This window comes from Symphalangus syndactylus, chromosome 5 (genome assembly GCF_028878055.3).
Source record: "Symphalangus syndactylus isolate Jambi chromosome 5, NHGRI_mSymSyn1-v2.1_pri, whole genome shotgun sequence".
Classification (NCBI taxonomy): domain Eukaryota; kingdom Metazoa; phylum Chordata; class Mammalia; order Primates; family Hylobatidae; genus Symphalangus; species Symphalangus syndactylus.
In genome coordinates, this window is record NC_072427.2 from 15,225,313 (window position 1) to 15,248,374 (window position 23,062).

Genomic DNA, 23,062 nt, shown 5'->3' on the forward strand with positions numbered 1-23,062 from the left:
GTGAGGGATGTCTTGCAGAACCTGATAGTAGCAGTAATACAATTTTGTATCTAAAATTATGGAGAACTAGAATGACAGAATTGGCTGGAAAACTCTTCAACTCTTTATTTCACTATTCCTTTTCATATTTCTTCTGTTTCTGATATAAAATCCAGTGAATTTTCAAGTACTAGATATGGCAAAGATGACATGGTGCTCCCAAACCCACTTCCTCTACTTTGTGGGCACACAGCTAGACTGTTACCCAGTGTCCCTTGCAGAAGGGTGCAGGCATGTTACAGATCAGGGGCTGCTGGAATGTGAGCGGAGATGGTGAGTGTGCTCCACTTCCTGGCCTTTAGCCAATCTACAACTGCCCATTCTCTTTCCCCAAACCGGAGACTTTATAAGCTCTATGTTGAAGATGACAGAATGACACAATGGAAGGAGTCTAAACTCCAGAATTACTGATGGAGCAGAGCCACCTGCAGATTAGAAATGCCAGCTGGACCTCACATAACGGAGAAGCTTTCACTGTGTTAAAACACTGAGATTTCAGGGTTTATCAGCTTGTCAGGGTAATGTACCCAGTAACACCTTAACTAATACAGTAGGTACTGTCTAAACCAAAGCTTGTTCTTAAAAAGATATACATGGAGCCTCCATTAGCTCAGAAAGCACAGCAGAGAGGGTCATATTTAAAACAAGACAATAAATAGGTGGTAAATTATCGGTTAGCTTCAGAGGCAGCTGTCTGCTACCCCCTCGGGGTCTGAGGATTCTAAATCACTGCTAAACCTATACTCATAATCAGTGATTTACCAAAAATGATTTTGAATGATGATGATAGTATTACTCAGTATACTCCAAAAGCAGAATCAAAGTCAAAATTGCTGTCTTCTCCCTACTTTGCTCTTGACAAAACCAGTAGTAAAAGTTGATGTTGCCAGGTCTCTGTCCAGAGAATACAGTGTTTACAATTATCCAGGAAAATAAAATTGTCCAGGCTGAAACCATGACCTTGTCTATAAGGGCTGCTGCACTTTCACGGCCAAACAAGAGTGACAGCAGGCACTAGGGCAGAAAGAGTACAAGCCTACTGCACCTGAGGGGACATCAGGACTCCAGCCCCCACTCCACCACATGCCAGGGACATAGCCTTGAGCAAGTCACCAACTTCTCTTGGCTTTTGTCACATACCTGTCATCTATTCAATCAGGTTACCAAAACCTAACTTGCTCAGGGGGAGGAGGGCTGCAGGAGGAGATGAAGGTTGAAATTATTTCAAATAAAAGTAAGGAAACAAGAAAGGGAGAGGGGAAAGGAGAAAGGGAAGAATGAAGGAAGGGGAGGAAGAGAGGGAGGACAGGATATATTTTTCAAAAAAGATATTGAATTGAAATTAACAATGTGTCTGCAATGTTAGAAGTTGTTAAGAAAGATCAAGGTCACATACGGGAACCGTGCGTGAGTACATGGAATAAGGCTGAGGATAGGAACTATAGTTTGGGTGCAGGAGCCATAGAAACAGGGGCCCCTGGGCTGTTTTGAGCCATGGCTCACCATAGTGTGGGATGATGCTCCAGGCCATGGCAGATGCGTAGAGGCCCCCAGTCATCCAGAAGATGCCCAGCCAACTGAGGTGTTCTCCTCGTTTCTCCCGAGACAAGAATTCAGAAAAATAGGCAAAAACAATCGGCAGAGCACCCCCAATACTGCGAAGGAAAAATGCCAGAGAGAAAGAATCAAGTCATACACTAAAAATGGTCATAGCAGAAACCAAGTTGCCTATACCCCACCTTAGGCTCTGTGGTGAAAGGACCCAGTGAATCTGAGAGACCGGCCAGGTAGTTCCTCTCTACATGTGGGAAGCAGTCTTGGATTATTTTGACATTGCATGCTGACTTCAGAGGCTAATCCTAACCCTAGCTCTTTCTAAGGTTCAACTTTAATATAGTATCCTGAAAGTCAAACAAAAACTCAGTCAGTCCAAGGGTTTCTGGAGTTACCTCTCGGAGCTAGAGTACCAGAATGGATGGGCCATTGGTCTGGGAGGGTCCAGCTCCAGCTCCCTAAGAACGTACCCGATGCCTGAGATGAGTCGGCAGAAGAGGAAGGCTCCATATCCCTGCACGAAGGAAGAGAGGGAGGCGAAGGAGGCATTGACAGCCAGAGACATGCTGAGGACTCGCTTCCTTCCCAGCTTATCAGCCAGGCCTCCCAGGATGAAGGCCCCCGCCATCATTCCCAAGTAGACTATCATCCCTGCAATGAGGGGAAGGAGGGAGAGAATAGAGAGAAAAGACAAAAGATGAGAGACTATATAATGTTTACAAAATACAATATTCATTTTTACTTATCCTAGAATTTCTATGTCATAGACACAAAATGGTGGAATGCGATATTTGTGGCAATTTGGAAGTGCTATACAAATATGACTTTTTACAAATGTTATCTTAAAAATGGCCTCACATATACACAGACTAACACAGATCAACCAAAACTGAGATAGCCGTAAGACCAGTCATTTAGGTACATAATCTGCAGACAAGGGAAATGCTGTAATTTTTTAAGCAAGGAAAGTCTTTGTGTTGCAAAAGCCCTCAACTGGTGGATTGTGTTTAAGGAGAGAATTTCCAGGGTAAAGTGTGGCAAAGTGGATATTAGGAAGGAAGAACATGGTAGAAGTGAAAAACAGCAATTGCCAGCAAGGCCGGCTATGTTATTACCATCCAAGAAGGACCTTTCTTCAAGTTACAACCAATGTCAAGACTTAAGGAAATGTAGCATATTTGTATATGGTGTGAGATAAGGGTCCAGTTTCATTCTTCTGCATGTAATATCCAGTTTTCCCAATGCAATTTATTGAAGGACTGCTTTCCCCTATTGTGTGTTCTTGGCACTTTTGTTGGAAATCAATTGGCCATAAATGTGTGAATTTATTTCTAAGCTCTCTATTCTGTTCCACTGGTCTATATGTCTGTGTTTAGGCCAGTACCATTTTTTTTAATTAGTATGGCTTTGTAGTATATTTGAAAGCAAGTAGTGTGATGCTATGAGCTTTGTTCTTTTGGCTCAAGACTGCTTTGCCTATCCAAATCTGTTGTGGTTCTATATGAATTTTAGGATTTTTTTTCTATTTCTATGAAAAATGCCATTGGAAGTTTGATAGGGACTGCATTGAATCTGTAGATTACTTTGGGCAGCATAGATACTTTAACAATATTAATTCTATCCATAAACATGGGATATCTTTCCACCTATTTGTGTCTTCTTCTATTTCTTCATCAATGTCTTATAGTTTTCAGTTTAAAGACCTTTCATTTCTTTGATTAAATTCATTCGTAAGTATGTTTGAATGTTATTGTAAATGAGATTGTTTCCTAGATTTTGTTTTCAGATACTTCATTGTTAGCATATAGAAACATTACTATTTTTTATGTTGGTTTCTTCTTTTACAACTTTACTGAATTTATTTGTTCTAACAATTTTTTGGTGGAGTCTTTAGGGTTTTCTATGTATAAGATGCCATCTGCAGAAACCATTTTACTTCTTCATTTCTGATTTGGATGACTTTTATTTCTTTTTCTTGCCTAATTGCTCTATGTTGAATAGAAGTGGCAAGAGTGGGCATTCTTGTCTTGTTGCTGATATTAGCGGTAAAGCTTTCAGCTTTTCATTATTGATTATGATTGTCAGTTGTGGGCTTGTCATATGTGGCCTTCTATACCTAATTTGTTGAGAATTTTTATCATGAAAGGATGCTGAATTTTGTCAAATGCTTTTTCTGCATCTATTAAGATGATCATATTATTTTTATCCATTATTATGTTAATGTAGTGTATCACATTTATTGATTTGCATATGTTTAAACATCCATTCATGCCAGGGACAAATCTCACTTGATCATGGTGTATGATCCTTTTAATGTGCTGTCAAATTTAATTTACTAGTATTTTGTAGAGGATTATTGCATCTGTGTCCATCAGGAATATTGACCTGTAATTTTCTTTCCTTGTAGTGTTTTTCTCTGGCTTTGGTATCAGAGTAATGCTGGACTTGTAAAATGAGTTTGTAAATACTCCTTCCCCTTCAATTTTCTGGAAGAGTTGGAGAAAGATTGGCATTAATTATTCTTTAAATATTTGGTAGAATTCAACAGTGAAGCCAGCAGTTCCTAGGCTTTTGTTGAGAGGTTTTTGGTTACTAATTCAATCTCTTTAGTCATTACTGGTTTGTTAAGATTTTCTATTTCTTCATAATTGAGTCTTGGTGGATTGCATGTTTCTAGGAATGTATGCATTTCTTCCAGATTACACAACTGGTTGTGTGCAATTTTTCATAATAATCTCCTGTGATCCTTCATATTTCTGTGGTATCAGTTGTAATGTCTTCTCTTTCATTTCTAATTTTATTTGAGCCTTCTTTTTTCCTTAGTCTAGCTAAAAGTTTGTCACTTTTGTTTATCTTTTCAAAAAACCAACTTATATCCTTTAACTATTACACTTTGCTGCTCTTTATAGATAAGCATTTGTTAGATTCCTTCGCTCTACATTAGTTCATTCTTTCTTCCTCTCCTCACCCCCCAGTATTGCTTGCCAAGCGAGGAATGGTTCCATCCTTTCAAGGAGATAAACAATAAAATGTATGATTATCTATGAGTGAGAAAAAAGGTGCTCAGTAAAGGTATCTGTCAGGTATTATTAAAACCCAGAAGAAGAGCAAAGCTTGGACATAATTCACTCAACGTGGGAAGGCTTCCAAGAGAAAGACATTGAGCTGTTCTTGAAAGACAAACAGAATTTAGTCAGATTTCCATTTGGTGACTGAGGCAAAAAGAAAGTCTGATATGTTTGGGCAACTTCTCGTAAGTAGCCTAGCGTGTAGAGCATAGTTCATGTAGGGGAACCTGGTGAGGGTTCAGGCTAGAGGGTAGGACGGAAGCCAGATCATAAACGTGTGTGTGTGTGTGTGTGTGTGTGTGTGTGTGTGTGTGTGTGTGTGTGTGAAAATGTAGATGTATGGATGCATGCATGTGTGATTGTGTGTGTGCACATGGGTGTTTGCATGTATGTGTATGGGCCCATAAACTGAAAGCAGGGAGAAGGAAAAGAGACTTAGGGGAGTGGTCCAGAGATTTGCTGAGAACTAGTCTCTACACTCTGCACCCTGAGTCCACCCTAGAGAAAAACACTAGCATCCGATAAAAGTCTATTTTTTCTTTTACTTCAACAAAGCTATCTTCAGCACTTCTCAAACTTTACTGTGCACATAAATCACCTGGGGATCTTGTTAAAATCATATACCGATTCAGCAGGCCTGAGATGGGCCCTGAGATTCTGCATCTCTAACAAGCTGCCAGCTGAGGCCAGTGCTGCTGGTCTGGGGACCACACTTTGAGTAGCAAGAGGCTACAGCACATCTGTCCTCCTATAAACAGTAAATAGTGATGAGAATCCAGGCCTTGGAACCCAAAGATCTCATTCACTAGTTGTATGATTTGGGAGCAAAACCTCTCACTTTCTGAGGGTATTAATCACCTCATTTATAAACCAATTACTGAACTAAAGATGATCTCCAAGTTGCCTTCCCATTCATTAATTTTAAATTAATTTTTTAAAAATGTAAATAATGAAAGATGAAGTACTGTGAATTTCCAAGGAAGAAGATATTCAGATTAAAAACATAAACTCAGACACAAATGTTTGATTAAACTACTTAAGGCCATACAAGGCATTTTTTTGTTTGTTTGTTTGTTTGTTTTAGATGCTCTGTCGCCCAGGCTGGAGTGCAGTGGCGCAATCTCGGCTCACTGCAAGCTCCACCTCCCGGGTTCACGCCATCCTCCTGCCTCAGCCTCCGGAGTAGCTGGGACTACAGGCGCCCACCACCACACCCAGCTAATTTTTTGTATTTTTAGTAGAGACGCGGTTTCACCGTGTTAGCCAGGATGGTCTTGATCTCCTGACCTCGTGATCCGCCCATCTCGGCCTCCCAAAGTGTTGGGACTACAGGCGTGACAAGGATCTTTATGACATTGTACACATGGATCAAAATATCACAGGTGCTCCAAAATATGTACAACTATGATAAATCACTTTAAAAATAAATAATAATAATAAAGATATCCTTAACAAAAAAGTGGCTTCTAACCTACAAGTTTGCAATCTTAACAATGAACACTGTGCAGTTATGAAGTTATTGTCCCTCAGCTCCAAAGCCACCCTTCTAGACCTTACTTGGTCCACAAATCCCGGTCAGTTTTGCCAGACACTCTCTGCTAGGCTCTGCCAATAGAGGGCGCTAGAGGGAGGCTTCAGGGCTGGGGAAAGAAGAAAGGCCCTGTCCTTTCTGTTCCTGTAGGTTTCACCCTGACTGCAGCAATTACTTTCCAGATAGCAGCTGCATCCAATTAGCAAAGGCCACACTGCACTTCATTCTCCTCTCCGACACCAGCAACTGCCAGCCAGGGCCTCTCTTCAGAGAGCTGAGTTGCAGCTTTATGGAACCCCTTCTCAAGATTCTAAATTATCATCATTCCAGTCTCTTTCCTTTATTCTCCAAGCCCTAGGGGAGGGAGCTTCTCCCTGCATTTGCTACCTCAGTGATACTTTTCAAAAGCATTTCACCCACCCTGTTAATAATTTTTACATTAAAATCTCTCTTTTCAAATAACTGGTATGATTTCTGTCTCCTGACTATCCCATGACTGATCTAGACACCTAGATAAATTGAAAAACTTTAGAAGTTAGATGTTGAATCCAACCCCTTAGTTTTACCAGACGAGGAGGCTGAGGCCCAGCAAGGGTCAATAACTTGCCCAGAACCTCAATGCTGGCTGAGGACCTGCTGGTACTGCATTTCTGGTCTCCTGGCTCCAGGCCTGGTGCTTTCACTACTAAACCTCACTATCCAAGGTCATGGAGGTACCAGAGAGAATAAGAAGAGCTTCTCAAATGCTGTCTTTGAAGTCCAGGAAAAGGAAGAATGAAGGAAAAATGAGCCTATCACCAGGGAAGGGAAATACAAAATTAACAACGTCTCTGGAATGGCTACGTTATTAGACTCACTTCAAATCTGTCTTTAGCAAAAGAAATTTTAAAAATACATTTGGAAAATTAGAGTGCAGTGGAGTTATCAAAAATTACCTGAGTGTGAAGCAGATAAGGAACTAGTTAGAAAGCTAGAAATTCAATCATCCCTCAATTTCACTCAACAAGCTTGGTGGCATATTAGGGAAAAATGATCTCTTAATATACTGAGATTTTTGAGGAAATTGAAAACCAGGATTGCTACCTGCAGAGCAGAGGAGATGAAGGAGGAGGAGGAAGAGGAGAAGAAGGAGAAGGAGAAGGAGGAGGAGGGGGAGAAGGAGGAGGAGGGGGAGCAGGAGGAGGAAGAGGAGGTTGAAAGGAGGAGGGATGTGGTGGAGTGGAAAAGACTTTTAATTGGTGGTAACACAACAAAGGAAATAGAATACCCCTCCTTGGAAGAGGGAGGAGCCTGCAGTGACAGGCACCCATGCAAGAAAGAGCCCAGTTCTGAGACTGAGACATCTGGGCCATGGTCCTGGCTGCATGATTACCACAGCGTGCCTGTGGGCAGCCCATTCAGCCTCTCTGACCACTATTACATCTTTGTAAAATTCAATGCTCATCTTTGCAGAGTTGTTAGGATTATATAGGGGAGTGGATTTAAAGTATCTAGCAAAATGCCTGGCACCAAAGTAAATGCACATTTAATAAAAGCTGCTATTGATGTTATTAGCAGTACAGCTTAAAATTATCTAGGACCTTGGAAAGCCACAGGATTAGAAAAATAAAAATAAGATGGTGATATTTTAAAAACAAGCCAATCATATACTAAAGGAATATGAGGAAAGAGGATAGAGAATAGCAGAGGAAACTTATTTTTAGTAGTATGCCCTTTAAATAGACCTCCCTCTCTCCTTACCTGGAGAAGGAGCCAGGTTCCCATAAAAAGCTTTTTTTGAAAAATATTTTCGAAGTTTCCTCTAACAAAACTTTGAAGGGGGGAATTTTTTTTTTTTTTTGCTAACTCATATTTCTTCAGTTCCCACATTAAATGTCATCTGCTTAGAAAGGCATCCCTGATGTTCCAAATTAAGGCTCCACCAACTTTTTCTATAAAGGGACACAGCATAGATATTTTATTTGTAAAATGTACTTTGCCAATCTTCTATGGTCTCTGTCACATCATATTATTATTCTTAAATTTACAACCCCTTAAAAATGTAAAAAAAAAAATAGGTCATAGGTTTGTAGACCACAGTTTGTTGGTTCCTGTTCCAAATTTCAGTCGTCCCTGAGAGTCTTTTGGCAGCATACCATTGCTTTTCCTTTGTATCACATGTCTCTATCTGATATTATATATTTATTTGTTGGATATTTGCCAAACTCCTGTGACTGTAAACTCCTGGACAAAGGGACCATGTTGATTTTGCTTAAGTAGAGTTCGACACTGTCTCTAGCACAGAGCTGTACACATAGTAGGTACTCCATTAATATTTGTTCAATAAATAAAATAATCTAAAAGTAATTCCTATTCACTGTAAGAAAATCTGAGGAATACCCCCCAAAATGTATAAAAGGTAAAGCAAAAATCTATTCATCATACCACCACTCAGAGACAGCTGTTGTTAGCAGGCTTTCTTTTTGTGTTTGTATTTGTACGTGTATAACTACATACTGTATTTACATGATAGAAATCTTTCTGTATCGAAAGCTTCATAGTCTAGCCTTTCACTTAATAAACAACTCAGCAAAGAATATTTCATGCATATGTCTTTGTTGGTGTTTCTAGTTATTTGCTCAGAATAGATTCCAAGAAATTGAATCATGAGATCGAAGAAAATCAACAAGTTTGTGGCTCTTGAGACACGATGCCAAATATCCTTCCAGAGAGCTGGCAGATATCAGAAACCTCTTTCCAGCTTTAGAGATGCTTTTCACACAGACAGAAGATTTCCTCTCCACACCAGAGGCAGCAGGATAAGATGTACCATCAGACCGCACTGGCTTACCGTGGTGACATGAAAGAAGAGGCCCTGCGTGGGTGAGCTTCTTTATTTAGCAATTAACCAAAGACAAATAAACCACTTCTAACCTTTTTCTTGCTTGAATATGTAGAAATTAAATGCATTCATTATCCTGAGAGGATTATGAGCTTCTTTTTCCTGCAGTGACTCAAATATTTATTTGACTGTATGCATATGCTTTGCAGGAATAAAAATCAGCATCTTCCAACTAAACCATTTCCATCCCATCTATAATAACATCTCTAAAAAGTAATTCCTGTCATTTCCATCCCATTTATTTATTACTCAACCAAATATACCCCCCTTGAAGGGTAATATTCTCTTGGACTAGGGCATGGGATTCACAGTCCCTCAAAGTGGTAAATGTGATAAATGTTTTAACATATATGGGAATCCCACAAAGAACTCTCACTTTGGTATTAAATCATGGAGGAACATCAGGGTATCCATCTGCACATCCTGTGAAATAAGATGCATTGGGTAAGTCAGCCAGGTGCTTTGTTTATGTGGCATCTGGATGCTTGGAAACTTCCGGATGAGTAAACACTTTCTTTTGGGTCAAAAAGGTTTGGCTTTAACATGTCGTCTAGTGGAAACCAATTTAGAATCACCATGTTCGACTTTTCTAGTCTTTTATGGGTCCAGTAAACTCAAGTGAATGAATCTTCAGAAGTGGGTTAACTTGTCCATTCTCTTGGTAGTTGGAACTCTTTCCTAAATGTCACATAAGATATGTGGATACAAATGTGTAGAGGAGAAATGAAAGGACAAAAAAATTAGCATTTGTTGATCTCCTGCCATATGTAAGACACTGTGATAGATCACATGTATAATAATTTCAATTTGTCATTCCAACCTGGTGAGGGAGGTATTAATGGCTTCATTTAACAGATGAGGAAACTGAGGTTAAGAGATTTCCTCTCTGACCACAATTATTAAAGTGTAAGTAAACTTTCCCAATATCTGATGAAAGAACCTAGGATTATAGTTGAGTGAGTCACCAATGCCCCAAATTATGACATAGCCCATGAAGAAAGATACACCAATGCTCTTCAAGGACAGCAGGGTTGGGGTGAGGCATTTGTCACTCTGCCTGAGGATGCAACATTCTCACTCGCCCTGGCCCCTCAGCTCAGGGCGAGCCATAGCACAGCAGAAGAGCAGAACCGCCCCTCCTGGAAGTTCTAGGTTCTGAATGTGACCAATAGGCCCAGAGGTGAGGGTCTACAGGCAGATAAGAGAGTCTGAGAGACAGAAGCCCCTTGCTTCAGCAACATTGGATATAAGGACAGAGCCTTAAATCAGGAAGAGGTTCTCTCTCCAACCATATATAGGGGAAACTAAAGACTTTGCCTGGCAGCCTAGAGACTTTATCATTGCAGGAGATGGATAACCAAGATGAAACCATGAGACAACATTCTGGGCCAAGCAGTGAGCAATGAGGAGACCCGGACCCCAGGTTCCTGGCTGTGTCTTTGGTGAGTAGAGACACATCCACAGCCACAGTGGAAGCAGCTGCAATAGAAAGGATTTAAGACAACAGCGAGGTTTCTGACTGGGGCTCACCTTAGTCTTGGGGCAAAGGGGTATCTGTCACTTTCCTTAATCTTCTCTCAGGCTAAAAAGAAGAGGCATTAAGAAAGATTCCCTGAGGATACTTCAAGAACCCTGAAAATGCCTTGCTCGCATACCACCCCACTAGAGATGTTTCAGAAAAGCAGCTTCCCTTTTGGTACCTCCTCTCCAGAATGACTCCAGGTGAGATGGGTAAGAGGAGGTGTCACCTGGGCCAGTGGAGGTATGACACCTCTGATAGCTGTCCTGGGCACTGTGGGCATCTCAGATAGGATCATAACCCAATGAGGCTCAGTGATGCCTCTGCCATTTCACTTAAGACCAAGTTGTGGTCATTTCTAGAGGGTGGAATATTGTGTCTGATGAGATATAGGAATAGTCCAGGGGTCTCATAAGAGGGCAAAAGCAGATGCCAACAGGGCCCAGGCAGGTTATACAAATGGGTGATACTTCCAGACATCCCTAATAGGGAGTGTGGGGACTGAGGAATATATGCCCATCTAAAGGGAGCAGCCACCACCTAACTTCAGCCAACTGCTGTGTTACAGAAGATAGACCCTATTCCTACAGTTTCAAAAAGAACCAGAAATCTAGATTGTTAATAAAATCTCTGAGTTTTAAAACACTACTAGCCAAACAGTAGTTTCACCTACTATTTGAGAACCCTGTGTGACAGAGATTTGTGCAGCCTTTAACAGCATGTTCAGAAAGTGAGTATTCATATTTTAAAAAATAATAGGTAACTCCTGGGTCAAATCTCTTCATCCTATGACAGTTACTCTTACTCTGCTATTCACCCTTTTATCAAGTATTGAGCAACCCCTGGATACTGATGTCCTATGCTGTCTCCCACCTCAGAGTCTTCACACTGCTCTTTCCTCTATCTAGAATGTTCTTTGTTCAGATCTTTGCATGGCTGGCTCCTTCTCACATTTCAGGCGAAATCTCAAAGAGGCCTTCCCTGACCATCCATCCTCAATAGCCTCTCCCTCCAACAGGTGGAATCGTAAAGTCCAGTTTTTCATGTATTTCAAGTGAATGACGCTGATGACTTGGGCCAGGTTGGTAGGTACAGGAAAGTGGTAAGACATGGCTGGATTCTGGATGCATTTTAAAGGTGGCATCTAGAGGAAGGGTGGTAATGAAAGCAGACAATGAACACAATCCCCAAAGAAGTGAGTGGCAATACACAAGAGATTCAAGGACTAAGCACTGAGACATTCCAACATTCAAATGGAATGTGAAGAGAGACCAGCGATGGAGAACAAGAAGGAGCAGCCAATGGGCAGCTGGAAAATGAGGAGACAGAGGTAGCTTAGATGTCCAATAAAGAAAGTGCATCAAGGAGGAGAGAGTGGCTAACCGTTACAGTTGCTGTGAACAGGTGAATAAGCTAAGGATGAGAGCTGACTGCTGAACTGAGCAAGTGGAGGCCAAGAGTGATCTAGAAAAGAACAGGTTTCTGAAGAGGCGAGGATTAACTCCTGCTTAAAGATGAAACATCCTCACTCATTCATTCTACTGAAAGTGGGCTCAAGTGAGAAGGGAAAGTGAGGAACTGGGTTCAGTGAATTTTACTGGAAAGGGAATAGAAAAGATGTGTGTGGGATCAAGACTGAAGAAATGTGTGGTGTGCTGGTAGAAATGATTCCAAAGAGAGATAAATATTGATGAGGAGGAGTTACAAAATGATGAGAAAAAGGATTACAAAAGTGATGTTCTGGGGAAGTGAAAGGGGATGGGATACAGGGAGGCCAGTGAGCGTTACAGCTCCTCCACTGTCACAAGAATACGGGGTCAGCACAGAGGCAGCGAGGAAGTTGGGTGTGATAACAGGGGCTATGGAAGTTCTTCTCTGGTTACTTCTGTTGTTCTCAGTTCAGGAGGAACTGAGTTTATTAATCTGAGAGTGAAGATGAGGAAGAGATGCTGAAAATTGGAAAATAGTGGATAAGACACAAAATAACCATCGAGGAGAGAGTGAAGGGATGAGGGAAATGAAGGATGATGGCTGGCAGCACAAAGGATCCTCTGGAGGCTCTGCATCATGAATTTAGTGAGGCCAGTGGGCAACATTGTATGTTCTGTGTTCCTGACCACCCATGTACAGCAACGGGGTTTAGGGACAGATGGAGGAAAAGTCGGATGCAACCAGGGGTGGGGAACACAGCAGAGTAAGAGAGGTGCAAGGAAGCTGGTGATGTGCACAGAAAGTGACTGTGATTATGGACATGGACATTAAGCTCAGTGAGGAATGTGGTGAGAACAAGGGGGTAATAAGAGATTAAAAGGCTAAAGATTCGAGAGGACTTTAAGGAAACGACAGACCAGGATAATGGAAATCACTTATTAAAGTCTCCAAGGACAATAATAGAAATACGGTTGGAATGTTACAGTGATGAACCTGGAACTAAAATTCTCCAGGAATGAGAGCACATGACCCAGTCAGTGGATGACTGCAACAAGAATGTGTAGTAAGTGATACTCTCTGATGACAAGAGATTCGAATATGAGATCTTTTAGTGAGGAGAGAGGGAGAATGGTCTGGAAGTGTCCAGAGGGGGCAAGAAAGAGCAATGGTACAAGAGTGGAGGCTGTGACGGGGCCAAGAGCACTCATCTGAGGCTGCAGGGCTAATTAACATCCTCAGAGGAGAAGGGGGAAACATAGGGGAACGGAGGCATGTACAGTGCCATACGGGAATGCAAATGTGGGTGGTAAGGGGTGTGCTGGCAGACATGAACCTCTCACGGTGATTGACATACAGGGATAAACAGCATAATGAAATTAGTCCTGATCTTGGTGGCAAGGCTGGTAGTATTGGGGAGAAAAAATACTGGGAAGCCTACCAAGAATACATTGAATTCTAGAATCTTCTTTACTCTTGCCAGATGAAAAATGGGGGTCAGAGAGAGCCATCTTGGTTTTTGGGGGTTTTTTCAGTCTTTTTCTTTATTAAAATGTTGGCTCCATGACAGGACAGAAGGGACTTACACCTCTTGTTCATCAGTAAACAAGCCCGTAAGTAAGTTGACTCTTTAAGGAGCTACTGAATAAAGTGAAAAGTTAAAAATATGCAAATACGAGCTCATATTTACTGTGTGCCAGGGACTGTGATGAGCCCTTTATGTGTTTTATCTTATTTAATCCTCACAATGCTTCTGTAGGCAGATACTAATAGTATTTTAATATCACGCATTAAGAAACCAAGGTTAGGGAGGTTAAGTTACTTGTGTAAGATGATAAGGTTAGTGATGTAGCCAAGATATGAAGTCAAACAGCCTACCTTTAAAAACCTTATGCCTGTGATAGACTCTGTTGGTCATGTTCCCAACAGCCCTTTTCCCTCTTCTTCCTTGCTAAGGGAACCCTGGCTTTTGTTCAGGTATTTAATGTGTTCAGAGAGATTGCCTCCTCAGACACACTCAACCCTAGGGGATCAATCATAGTTCATTTAAGATGGTCATCTTCATCCAATTCTTCTTGCCAGTGATTAATCCAGGCAAGCCATAAGACTTGGTGGACACCTGCCAGATGATTGGAAAGCCATTATCGGGTGACATAGAGCTTAGATCTATGGTGGCCGTCTTGTGACCACCAGGGAAAGTAAAGAGAATCACAGACATGCCAACCTCATGCCCTGACATCAGTGAGTCATCGAACCAACTCTGGTACCACCTACTCTGAAAATTATTGATCAATAAATAGTGAGTATCTTTATGATTGAAAGCTATTGTTACCAGAAGCCAAATGCACCCTATACACCTGCTGCCTCCTAAAAAAGAAACCATACTAATGAAAGATTATCTGATTGGTTTAAATAATCATACCTTACGAGCAAACGGCAAGACAACTTGGCACCGGGGAAAGAATTCTGTGCCGATAGTCAGGAGTCCCAGATTCTGGTCTAAGTGTATATGATCTTGACCAAGTCACTTTCTCCTTGGGACTCAGTTTCTTCAAGTCAGAAACGAAGGGCATGCTAGGAGGTCTCCTTCCTCCCTTTCATTTCTAATATTAGATGGTACTATAATTTTGTAATTCATGCCTTATACCTTATAATCTGTTATCATGTCTCCTTTCAAGGACAAGACTTCCCTTTCTAGGACCCACAGAGAGCTGAGGCAGAGAGGACAAGGCAAGAACAAAACTTCTTTGGACTATTTTCTGCACATCCCCAGCAGAGATTGATGAATGCCTCTGAGTCAGCAAAATCTCCAGTGGTGAAACAGAAAGCGTATACTCCACACATTCAAGCAGCCCAGGCCAGCCCACACGGAGAAGAGGATGTTCACATCCAGCTTGTTCAGTGGACCCCATGGGGCATTTCAAAGGCTATTACATTTCCAGGACCTTCTATCACACTTCCTTTCTTCCATCCCTGCTAATATTTGTGACTTTCCAGCTTTCTTCTCTGAAATCAAAATCAATCCTTTGCAAAGTAAAAATCAGTTCCTCTGAGCTAGTGCTGGTTAAGATTTACAAAATAAAGAGGAATTTTACACCCACTGGCCTCAAAGAGTCATTTTAGCTGGCAGTCATGAGCTTCACCAAGGACCCAAGTGCTCTCTGTCTGATGGGGTTGCTGGCAGAAGGGATGCGGGAAATTCTTTGTGCTCTGTTGCTCTGCTCCATACTTAGTGATGGATCATCTCTTGGGCCCCTGACACAAAGGACGGCAATGTCACCACTCAGCTCTCTGGCAGCCTATTCTAGGCTGACAGTCTAGCCTCAGGGATCACTGCAGACCCCTGCAGTTTCCCCTTCCAATGAAATCAGCTGGGTGCTGATTTTACACCCATTGACTGGGATACAAACAACATCCCTCTCTCGCCTACAGAGATGGGCTGGCACTGACTCTAGCACCCTGAGAGGCCAATGCCTACTTCACACTTGCATCTTACTGGAGTCACGCATTTTGCATAAAAGTTGTTTAAGGTTATATGTGTAATGCGCTCCTGGAAAAGTCTTCCAGGGGTGGGACAGCAAGATAAAGGAGAAGCAACAGACTTTGAAGTCAGATATAACTGGACTTTTGAAATCCTAGATCTGTCACTGACTAGTTTTTACAAGTTACTTTACCCTCTTAGAGCCTATGTTTTCTCACCTGTTAAAACAGTGAAAATCATGTTTGTCTTGCAGGTCATTATAAAGGTTAGAAATGGTATAATATAAGATACCTAGTACAAAATGGATGCAAAGAAAGAGCTTATCAAATTATAACTCTTGGTAGTAGTGGTAGTAGTATAATTATTATAATTTGCTTTTAAATTAGAAAAAAGTAACACATTATATAAGACAGTGGGAAACAACTGATTTATCAGTTGTTTTTGCTTTCTATGAAGAAGTCTGTATGGGAGAAAAATAAACCTTTCAACTTCATTCATATAAAGGAACCCATAGTGACAATGAGTGGCAACACAGGACAGGAAAATCACATGAGGAACTGGAGTCCAGCACTCATGCCTTAAGGTCTCTGAGCAACACTCCCCTCACTGCATAAATACAGACTATCACTCTACTCATTTCAGAGTCATTTAAAGATCAAATAAGAGTGATTAGGAAAACCATTGAAAGTCTATAAAGCACTGTACAATATTTTTTAATGCAGTTTCATTTTTTCACGCTACCCAAGATGTGTGCAAATATTCCAAACATGATCGCAAATACATGAAGGAAGCCACTGGGGATCGTTCCTACTTTTCAATATAGCACGATAAGGAAAAACCCTGACATCTCAGCAGCTCCTACTGATACATAGTCTTTGTATAAACTACCTGGTTCTCTACTCTGGCTGCACAATAGTATCACTATGGAGCTATTAAAAAATGTATATGCCCATGACTCATCCATAGACATTCTGGCTTAATTATTCTAGAGCAAAGCCTGTAGTTTTTGTCAGCAGCTCCTCAGGTGATTCTACTGGGCGGTTAGGATTAAGGACATTCATCTAGTGCAGTGGTTGTCAACTGGAAGTGATTTTGCCCCCCAGGGGACATTTCGCAATATCTGGAGACATTTTTGGTTGTCACAACTGGGAGCAGGGTGCTACAGGCATCTAGTGGGTAGAGGCCAGGGATGCTGCTAAGGAAAGGACAGCCCCTCAGAACATGGAATTGTCCAGCCCAACATGTCAATAGCGCATGACTTTGAGAGGGGCCACACAGAGGACTCATTTGAAAGAAAGGCAGTAACTGACCATACTACACAAAAATAGCTCAGCAATCTTTCTGGTCTCACATGCACTCCAGAACGTTGTCATCTCCTCCGTTTAGAAGATGGAGTCTATTTCTTCTCTTCTTGAAATTGAACTGGTCTTTATTACTATCTCGATAAATAGAATTCAAGGAAATAACATGCTTGACTTCTGAGGCAAAGTCACAAGAGGCTTCTGCTTGTCTTTCTCTCTCAAGATCTCTTTCGAAGCCAACAAGTTAAAAAAAAATCCAGCTACCCTGGAGCTGCCATGTTGGAAAGATCACATTTAGAGATCATATGGAGATAGACAGAGATGCTCAAAAGCAGCCCCAGCCATCTGTGTCTTCCAGTCTGGGTACCATATATTTGTGTGGGTGAGCCCTCCAATGATTCTAGCCCCCACCTTCCAGCTGCCCCAGGTAATGTCAAGTGGAACAGGGGCCAGGTGTCTGCCCAGACTGCAGATTTATAAGCAAAGTAAATGGCATGGAGGTTTTGGTTCTACGGGGAGTATATGCTTGCTTGTTTGATATGCAATAATAGATAACCAGAATAAAGTCCCTTATGATTCTATAAAAGATCCATCTCTAAACCCTCTTCACTAGGCCACCAAGGTCAAAAGCTTACATATACTTGTACAAGGAATGAGCTTTATATATTTCCAGCCCACACCCAAATCTGCAACTTCTACCTCCATTCTCAGTAAATATGCCAATTTACTTAAAAATTCCTCCCATTCATTTCTGTTGTGCTTTCTGTGGTCTGGAAGATCATATTTTCCAACATGTGGGTCAAGGGTCTTATGAGTCTTTTCTATTCTTGGTGAAGTTTTCCATTGTGGAAGCAAATATAAGCATAAATATAGGTGAATCAATATAAATAAATAAATAACATATTTCTATTCTAATAATTAGCAAATTGGTAGTTACTAAACATCTTTCATTTACCAGGTCTTCCAGAAGGGTGCACTTAACTGTGGAGGAAAACAACTCGTTAAAGTCTTTGAAGGTGGCATTGCCAAGGGAGATATTCTGCAGGCAAAGTAGACAGAATGTCCTGAGACATCCTTGCCTTAATCAATGTTGAAACAACTGAGAAGCTAAAACATCAGGTTTTGCAGTTGGATCAGGGGAGCAGGATGAGTACTGACTAAGCACCTACTGTGTGCAGATCCTGAGCAGAGTAGTTAGGGCAGTCACAGGGGTAATTTCATTTAATTTTCCCAACATCCTTGGGAGCTAAGAACTATCCTCTACCGCCCTGTCTTTTCTCTCCCTCTCTATCTCTGCTTCTCCCTCTCTTTGCAGACATTGCTGTTTATTCCCAGTAAAACTAAAATCTACACAAGCTCCACATATCTTTGATTCAATCTTGATCAAAATCCAATAACTCAGAAACTAAGTTTCAACAAGGAGTTAATAATTTAAAGTTGTTGACACAAGTGCTTTTGAGACGGATAGTAGCCTCTCTCTTTTGATGTTGGAAGAAGCTGCAAGGCACAAAAAAATAGCAGTAGACAAGTGGGGAAAGTGTCACATTCAAAGCTAAATCCATACTAAATCTGTATCTCACATGATAAAATGAGTGTTTTGTGTGCAAGACGTTCTCCTCGAGAGATTTTTTTTTTTTTAACCCCAGTGGTTTAATTGTGAAATTGCTCTTAATCTTGAGAGTATGGAGCTTGCTTTTTGGTTGGCGGGCTAGATGGTTGGTTGGTTGATTGTAGAAAAACTTATTTCTATTCATTGTGTGTTAGCTACAGAAAAGTGAATTTACTCATAAGCTTTGTAATAGTCAACCCTCTGACTATGAATTCACTGACTATAATAAACACAACCCACTGTGTAAAAATGTAAATCTCTTGACGTTAAGAAGGGTTTGCTTCCTTGCATAAATTGTACAAGAAAATAATGGTGCTTACAGAAGAAATGTTTTTAAGGCCTACATAAAAACCTCAATTTTTCAAAACACTCAAATGGTTTCTACTATTACTTCTAAAGACTAGTTTAGGAATTGCATATTTCTTACTCCAATAACATTCTATGGGTTCTCCCACCTCCAGTCTCTCTCCTCGATGATCCTTTCTTCACCAATGTGGTGATTCTGCCAGTTGCTGAGGATGTCTGCTCTAATTATGCATTCCTGAACTGGGGGAAAAACCACAGCACAAGTTTGAGGACCCGCTGTGAGATGGACCTGAGCTAAAATTCCATTGATCACCTGACCACCATAAGCTCCTACTCTGACTGATGGGCCACAGTGACGTTTTCAGTCTCTTGGAATTAGTGTCAGTTCAGAGCAAGTATCTTCAAAAGGCCTGACTATTTTCCTTTCCCCATTGCACAATCACCTAGTAAAAGCCCACAGGTCTCTTTGGGGAACACTGGGAGAAAGATTAATGGTATAAATTTTTGGCAGTGTACTGGGGTCCCTCCTCAAGGAGATTCAGCCTCCCTTTCATTCAAGAGGTTCTGGGTCTATAAACTGGCTCAAGTCTGGGAATTGACCAAGAAGCCATGATGCTCTGTTTCTATATTTCGTTAGACTTCTGTTCACTTGACCTAGAACTTTACTCTTATACAGATCAAGTAAGAGTTTAGTAGACTTCCTATTTATTTCATTTCTAAAAACGCCACAATGAACTAGCCAGTACCATAGGTCTACATAGGTCAGACTGTTCTCATTTCTGCTTTGCCTCTGCTGTCCACTACAATAACCACACTCCCCTTGCCTTTGGTGACTGAGTGCCACCACTTGGCCCTTGCACCCTGGGATCCTATTATTCCCACTGCATTTAGGTGTTGCAACTCCGTGACTACAGTCCACACTGTAAGGTCTGTTCCAGAGAGCACAGTAATCACAGATCTCTTTAAGGACACTGAGGATCCCCTCAAAAAACTCTCATAGTCATGGTAAAAGATGTGTCCTCTGAACCCTCCCAGTGTGGATGAGTAGGTCTGAAATGAAAAATCCACTCTAACATGTAAATATTCCTAGGCCTTTCAATCTCTTCCTCTACCATAAACCAAAATAGGTCTGGCATTTCAACTTCATTTACTGTGGGCCACATTTTAGTCTACATTTCAGCCAACCAATGAAACAAATGGTAGAGTTTTTTCCAGCCCTACAAGCTGCAACATTAAATGCAGAATTTCTGCTTAGTGGGCCCAAATCAATAAATTTAGCCTGAGCCAACTTTATGTTTCTTCCACCAGCATCCCACACCCTTAATATCCACTCCTACACATATTCTCCAGAAAAATCAAGTCATTCTTTTGGAATGTAGCCACCTCTTCATGGTCCACACGTTGTGCCTCACCTTTAGAGGCCTGATGGGACTTGACTCTAGCTACAGGTCTAGAAGCAAAGAGGGGTGGAGGTGGTGGGTCCTGATGAGAACCAGCAAGTCTTGCAAGGCAACTGCCTCAGGAGAGGCAATTACAGCCTCCTCAGTCAATGCAGAGTTCATCTCCTCTGAACAGGGGCAGAGAGGACGCTTATATTGGCAAAGAAGACTCATCAGAATTTAGGGGCTCAGTGTTCCCAATTTCATCAGTCTTCCCGCACATCCCCATGCTGACTTTCAGGATCTCATTCCTTCCCAGTCAATGTTCTCACTTTAACAGAAGACACCCTGCAAGGCTGGGAATTCAATTTTCACTGTAATTCAGCCACTCACAGAATGAGATTCTGGGTTTGGTTTTCAGCAATCTCAGCAGATAAGGATCTCTTTCAAGGGAAATACAGAATTTTTCAAATCCTTTATGCAGCATCTGGGATGGGAATTTGAATCCTTGGGCTCGTTCATTTCTTTCCCCGACTTTGTCCAGTAATGTTAGTGCTAACAGCCGAAGTCTTTACACTCATTAGTTTGACAAAAATGTTTGAAGGTATCATGTACTTGGTCACCCAGATTCTTGCCTATCATAAGTATTTGATTAGATGTATCTAGTGATATTTTATGTATCTTCATTGCCACATCACAACATGGACTATCAGTGCTCTCTTTACTCCTAGAAATAGAGTCAAAAGGGTCTTTAACATGGAATCAACATAAGTGCCTATCAACAGGGGATTGGATAAAGAAAAGGTGGTGCATATACACCATGGAATACTACACAGCCATAAAAAAGAAAAAAATCATGTTCTTTGCAACGACATGGATGCAACTGGAGGCCATAATCCTAAGCAAATTAATGCAGGAGTAGAAAACCAAATGCTGCATATTCTCACTTATAAGTGAGCGCTAAATATTGGGTATTCGTGGACATACAGATGGGAATAATAAACACTGGGGACTACTGGAGAGGAGAAAGGACTGAAAACAGTTAGGTTCTTTGCTCACTACCTGGGTGATGGGATCATTTGTATCCCAAACCTCAGCATCACACAATATATCTATGTAACAAACCTGCACATGTACCCACTGAATCTAAAATTAAAGTTGAAATTATATTTTAAATGTGAAAAATTCAAAAGGAACTACTGCTGTAACAATATATCACACTCAAAAAATAAACTCTTTAAATCCAATCAGATTAGAAAGCCAATTCCAGAAACCCCAGAACCAATTCAGAAAACTCATCCTCAAAATTCTGCTCCTCTAGAAGCACTCTCAGTACCAAAATCACTGGGGCAGAGTGATCATCCTGAACCACAGGCCCCATCTTATCACCTCCTTCCTCAAAGGCGTATTTCATAGCTCCCCATTAAACAGCTCTCCACTGCCGGTGGAATCAACTCCACACTCCTAAACACAGCAATCCGTGTATGTCTGCTAAGGGAGCCCTTCATTTTAAGTCTATTCTATTTCTTCTGACGTTTTTTGTTTTTTTCACAAGGGCATCAAGTAATCAGTCTACCCTGAAGAATTACATGATCTAAACAGTATAAATAAGAACAACTGATATAAATCAAACACAGAAAGAAATACATGGACATTTCCAGTGGTGGATTTCACCATCATGAGTAAGTAGGTAAATACTTGGTCACTGAGGACATATTTTGTGCCAGACAAGTGACCCCCCTCCATGCCACCCCCTTCTGAGACACAGAGTGGCTCCTCCTTTCAGGAACTGACAATGAATTTAGGCCTAAAGAAAACACGGTTCATAAATCAAATATTCTGCCCTGATGCTCAGCTAGAATTTGCATATAAAACAATCACAGGATAATCTCTCACGAGAGCAGAGTAATATGTCTATCTCTGAGCTGCTATGAAAATTCAGCTCAGAATTTATTCTAATGAATCTGCCCCATCCGACATTGCTCTGTGGCCTCCGTATGGCTGGCACAGACACCATGCCCCAGGGGTCAACTGTTAGATTCTAAATCACTTTCTGAAAGGTATAACTCCCAGAGTCTTTTCACTATAGATGGCAAGAAACTAACAGCCAATAAAATACACAACAAGTCACTGAATCCTTCCAAGAAATCAAAACTCTGCAGGCAAAACATGGAACTCTTGCCTGAAAGTGAAGCTCACTTTCATAGGCAGGAAGGTAGGGAATCGCCCACAGTTCCAGATTGAGGTGCTTATTTGCAATTGTGAAAAATTGGTGTCAATTTATCAAATGCAGGCAGAAAAGGATGGGGTTGGTTTGTTTTACGTGTCGCCAATATTGTCATCCTATAGGTTGGTGCAAAAGTAATTGCGATTTTTGCCATTTAATAGTAATAGCTCCAGGGAGACAAGGCTCTCACACTCAAAAAATAAAGTATCTTTAAATCTAATCAGATTAGAAAGCCAATTCCAGAAACCCCAGAACCAATTCAGAAAACTCATCCTCAAAATTCAGCTCCTCTAGAAGCACTCTCAGTACCAAAATCACCAAGGCAGAGGGATCATCCTGAACCACAGGCCCCATCTTATCACCTCCCTCCTCAAAGGCATATTTCATAGCTCCCCATTAAACAGCTCTCCACTGCCGGTGGAATCAACTCCACACTCCTAAACATGGCAATCCGTTGTCAGTGATGTCATCTGTAAGAACCAAGTGGCTTACCCTGCCACATAGCCCTGAGCTTCCTAAGTTTAGTCATTTCTTCGGGTGATTTTTTTTTTTTTACATACCCAGAAAATGCATAATTATCACAAGAAAGGTTAAAATACATGTGGATTCACTCATCAACCACCAAAAACTGTGGAATCTCAGAAGAAAGACTCCAGATTGGCCCAAGGTCACACAATCATTAATAGAGCAATTGCAAAAACAAATCACCTAGCTCTAGAACCACCCCCCGCCCCGCCAC

At 41.2% G+C, this 23,062-nt stretch overlaps 1 protein-coding gene across 18 annotated transcripts in view; it reads right to left on the bottom strand.

The window, feature by feature from the left end:
• The window catches only part of SV2B (synaptic vesicle glycoprotein 2B), a 188,440-nt gene that overhangs the window by 42,296 nt on the left and 123,082 nt on the right, over positions 1-23,062 (bottom strand). For 17 of the 18 annotated variants that reach the window (XM_063640102.1, XM_063640103.1, XM_055277142.2 and 14 more), the window contains 2 exons: positions 2,064-2,244; positions 1,543-1,694 (listed from right to left, as the gene is read on the bottom strand). The exons of the other annotated variant lie outside the window; for it this stretch is intronic. In XM_063640102.1, coding sequence (XP_063496172.1) covers positions 1,543-1,694; positions 2,064-2,244 — 333 coding nt within the window. The remainder of the gene's footprint in view (positions 1-1,542; positions 1,695-2,063; positions 2,245-23,062) is intronic. 18 annotated transcript variants of the gene reach the window in all.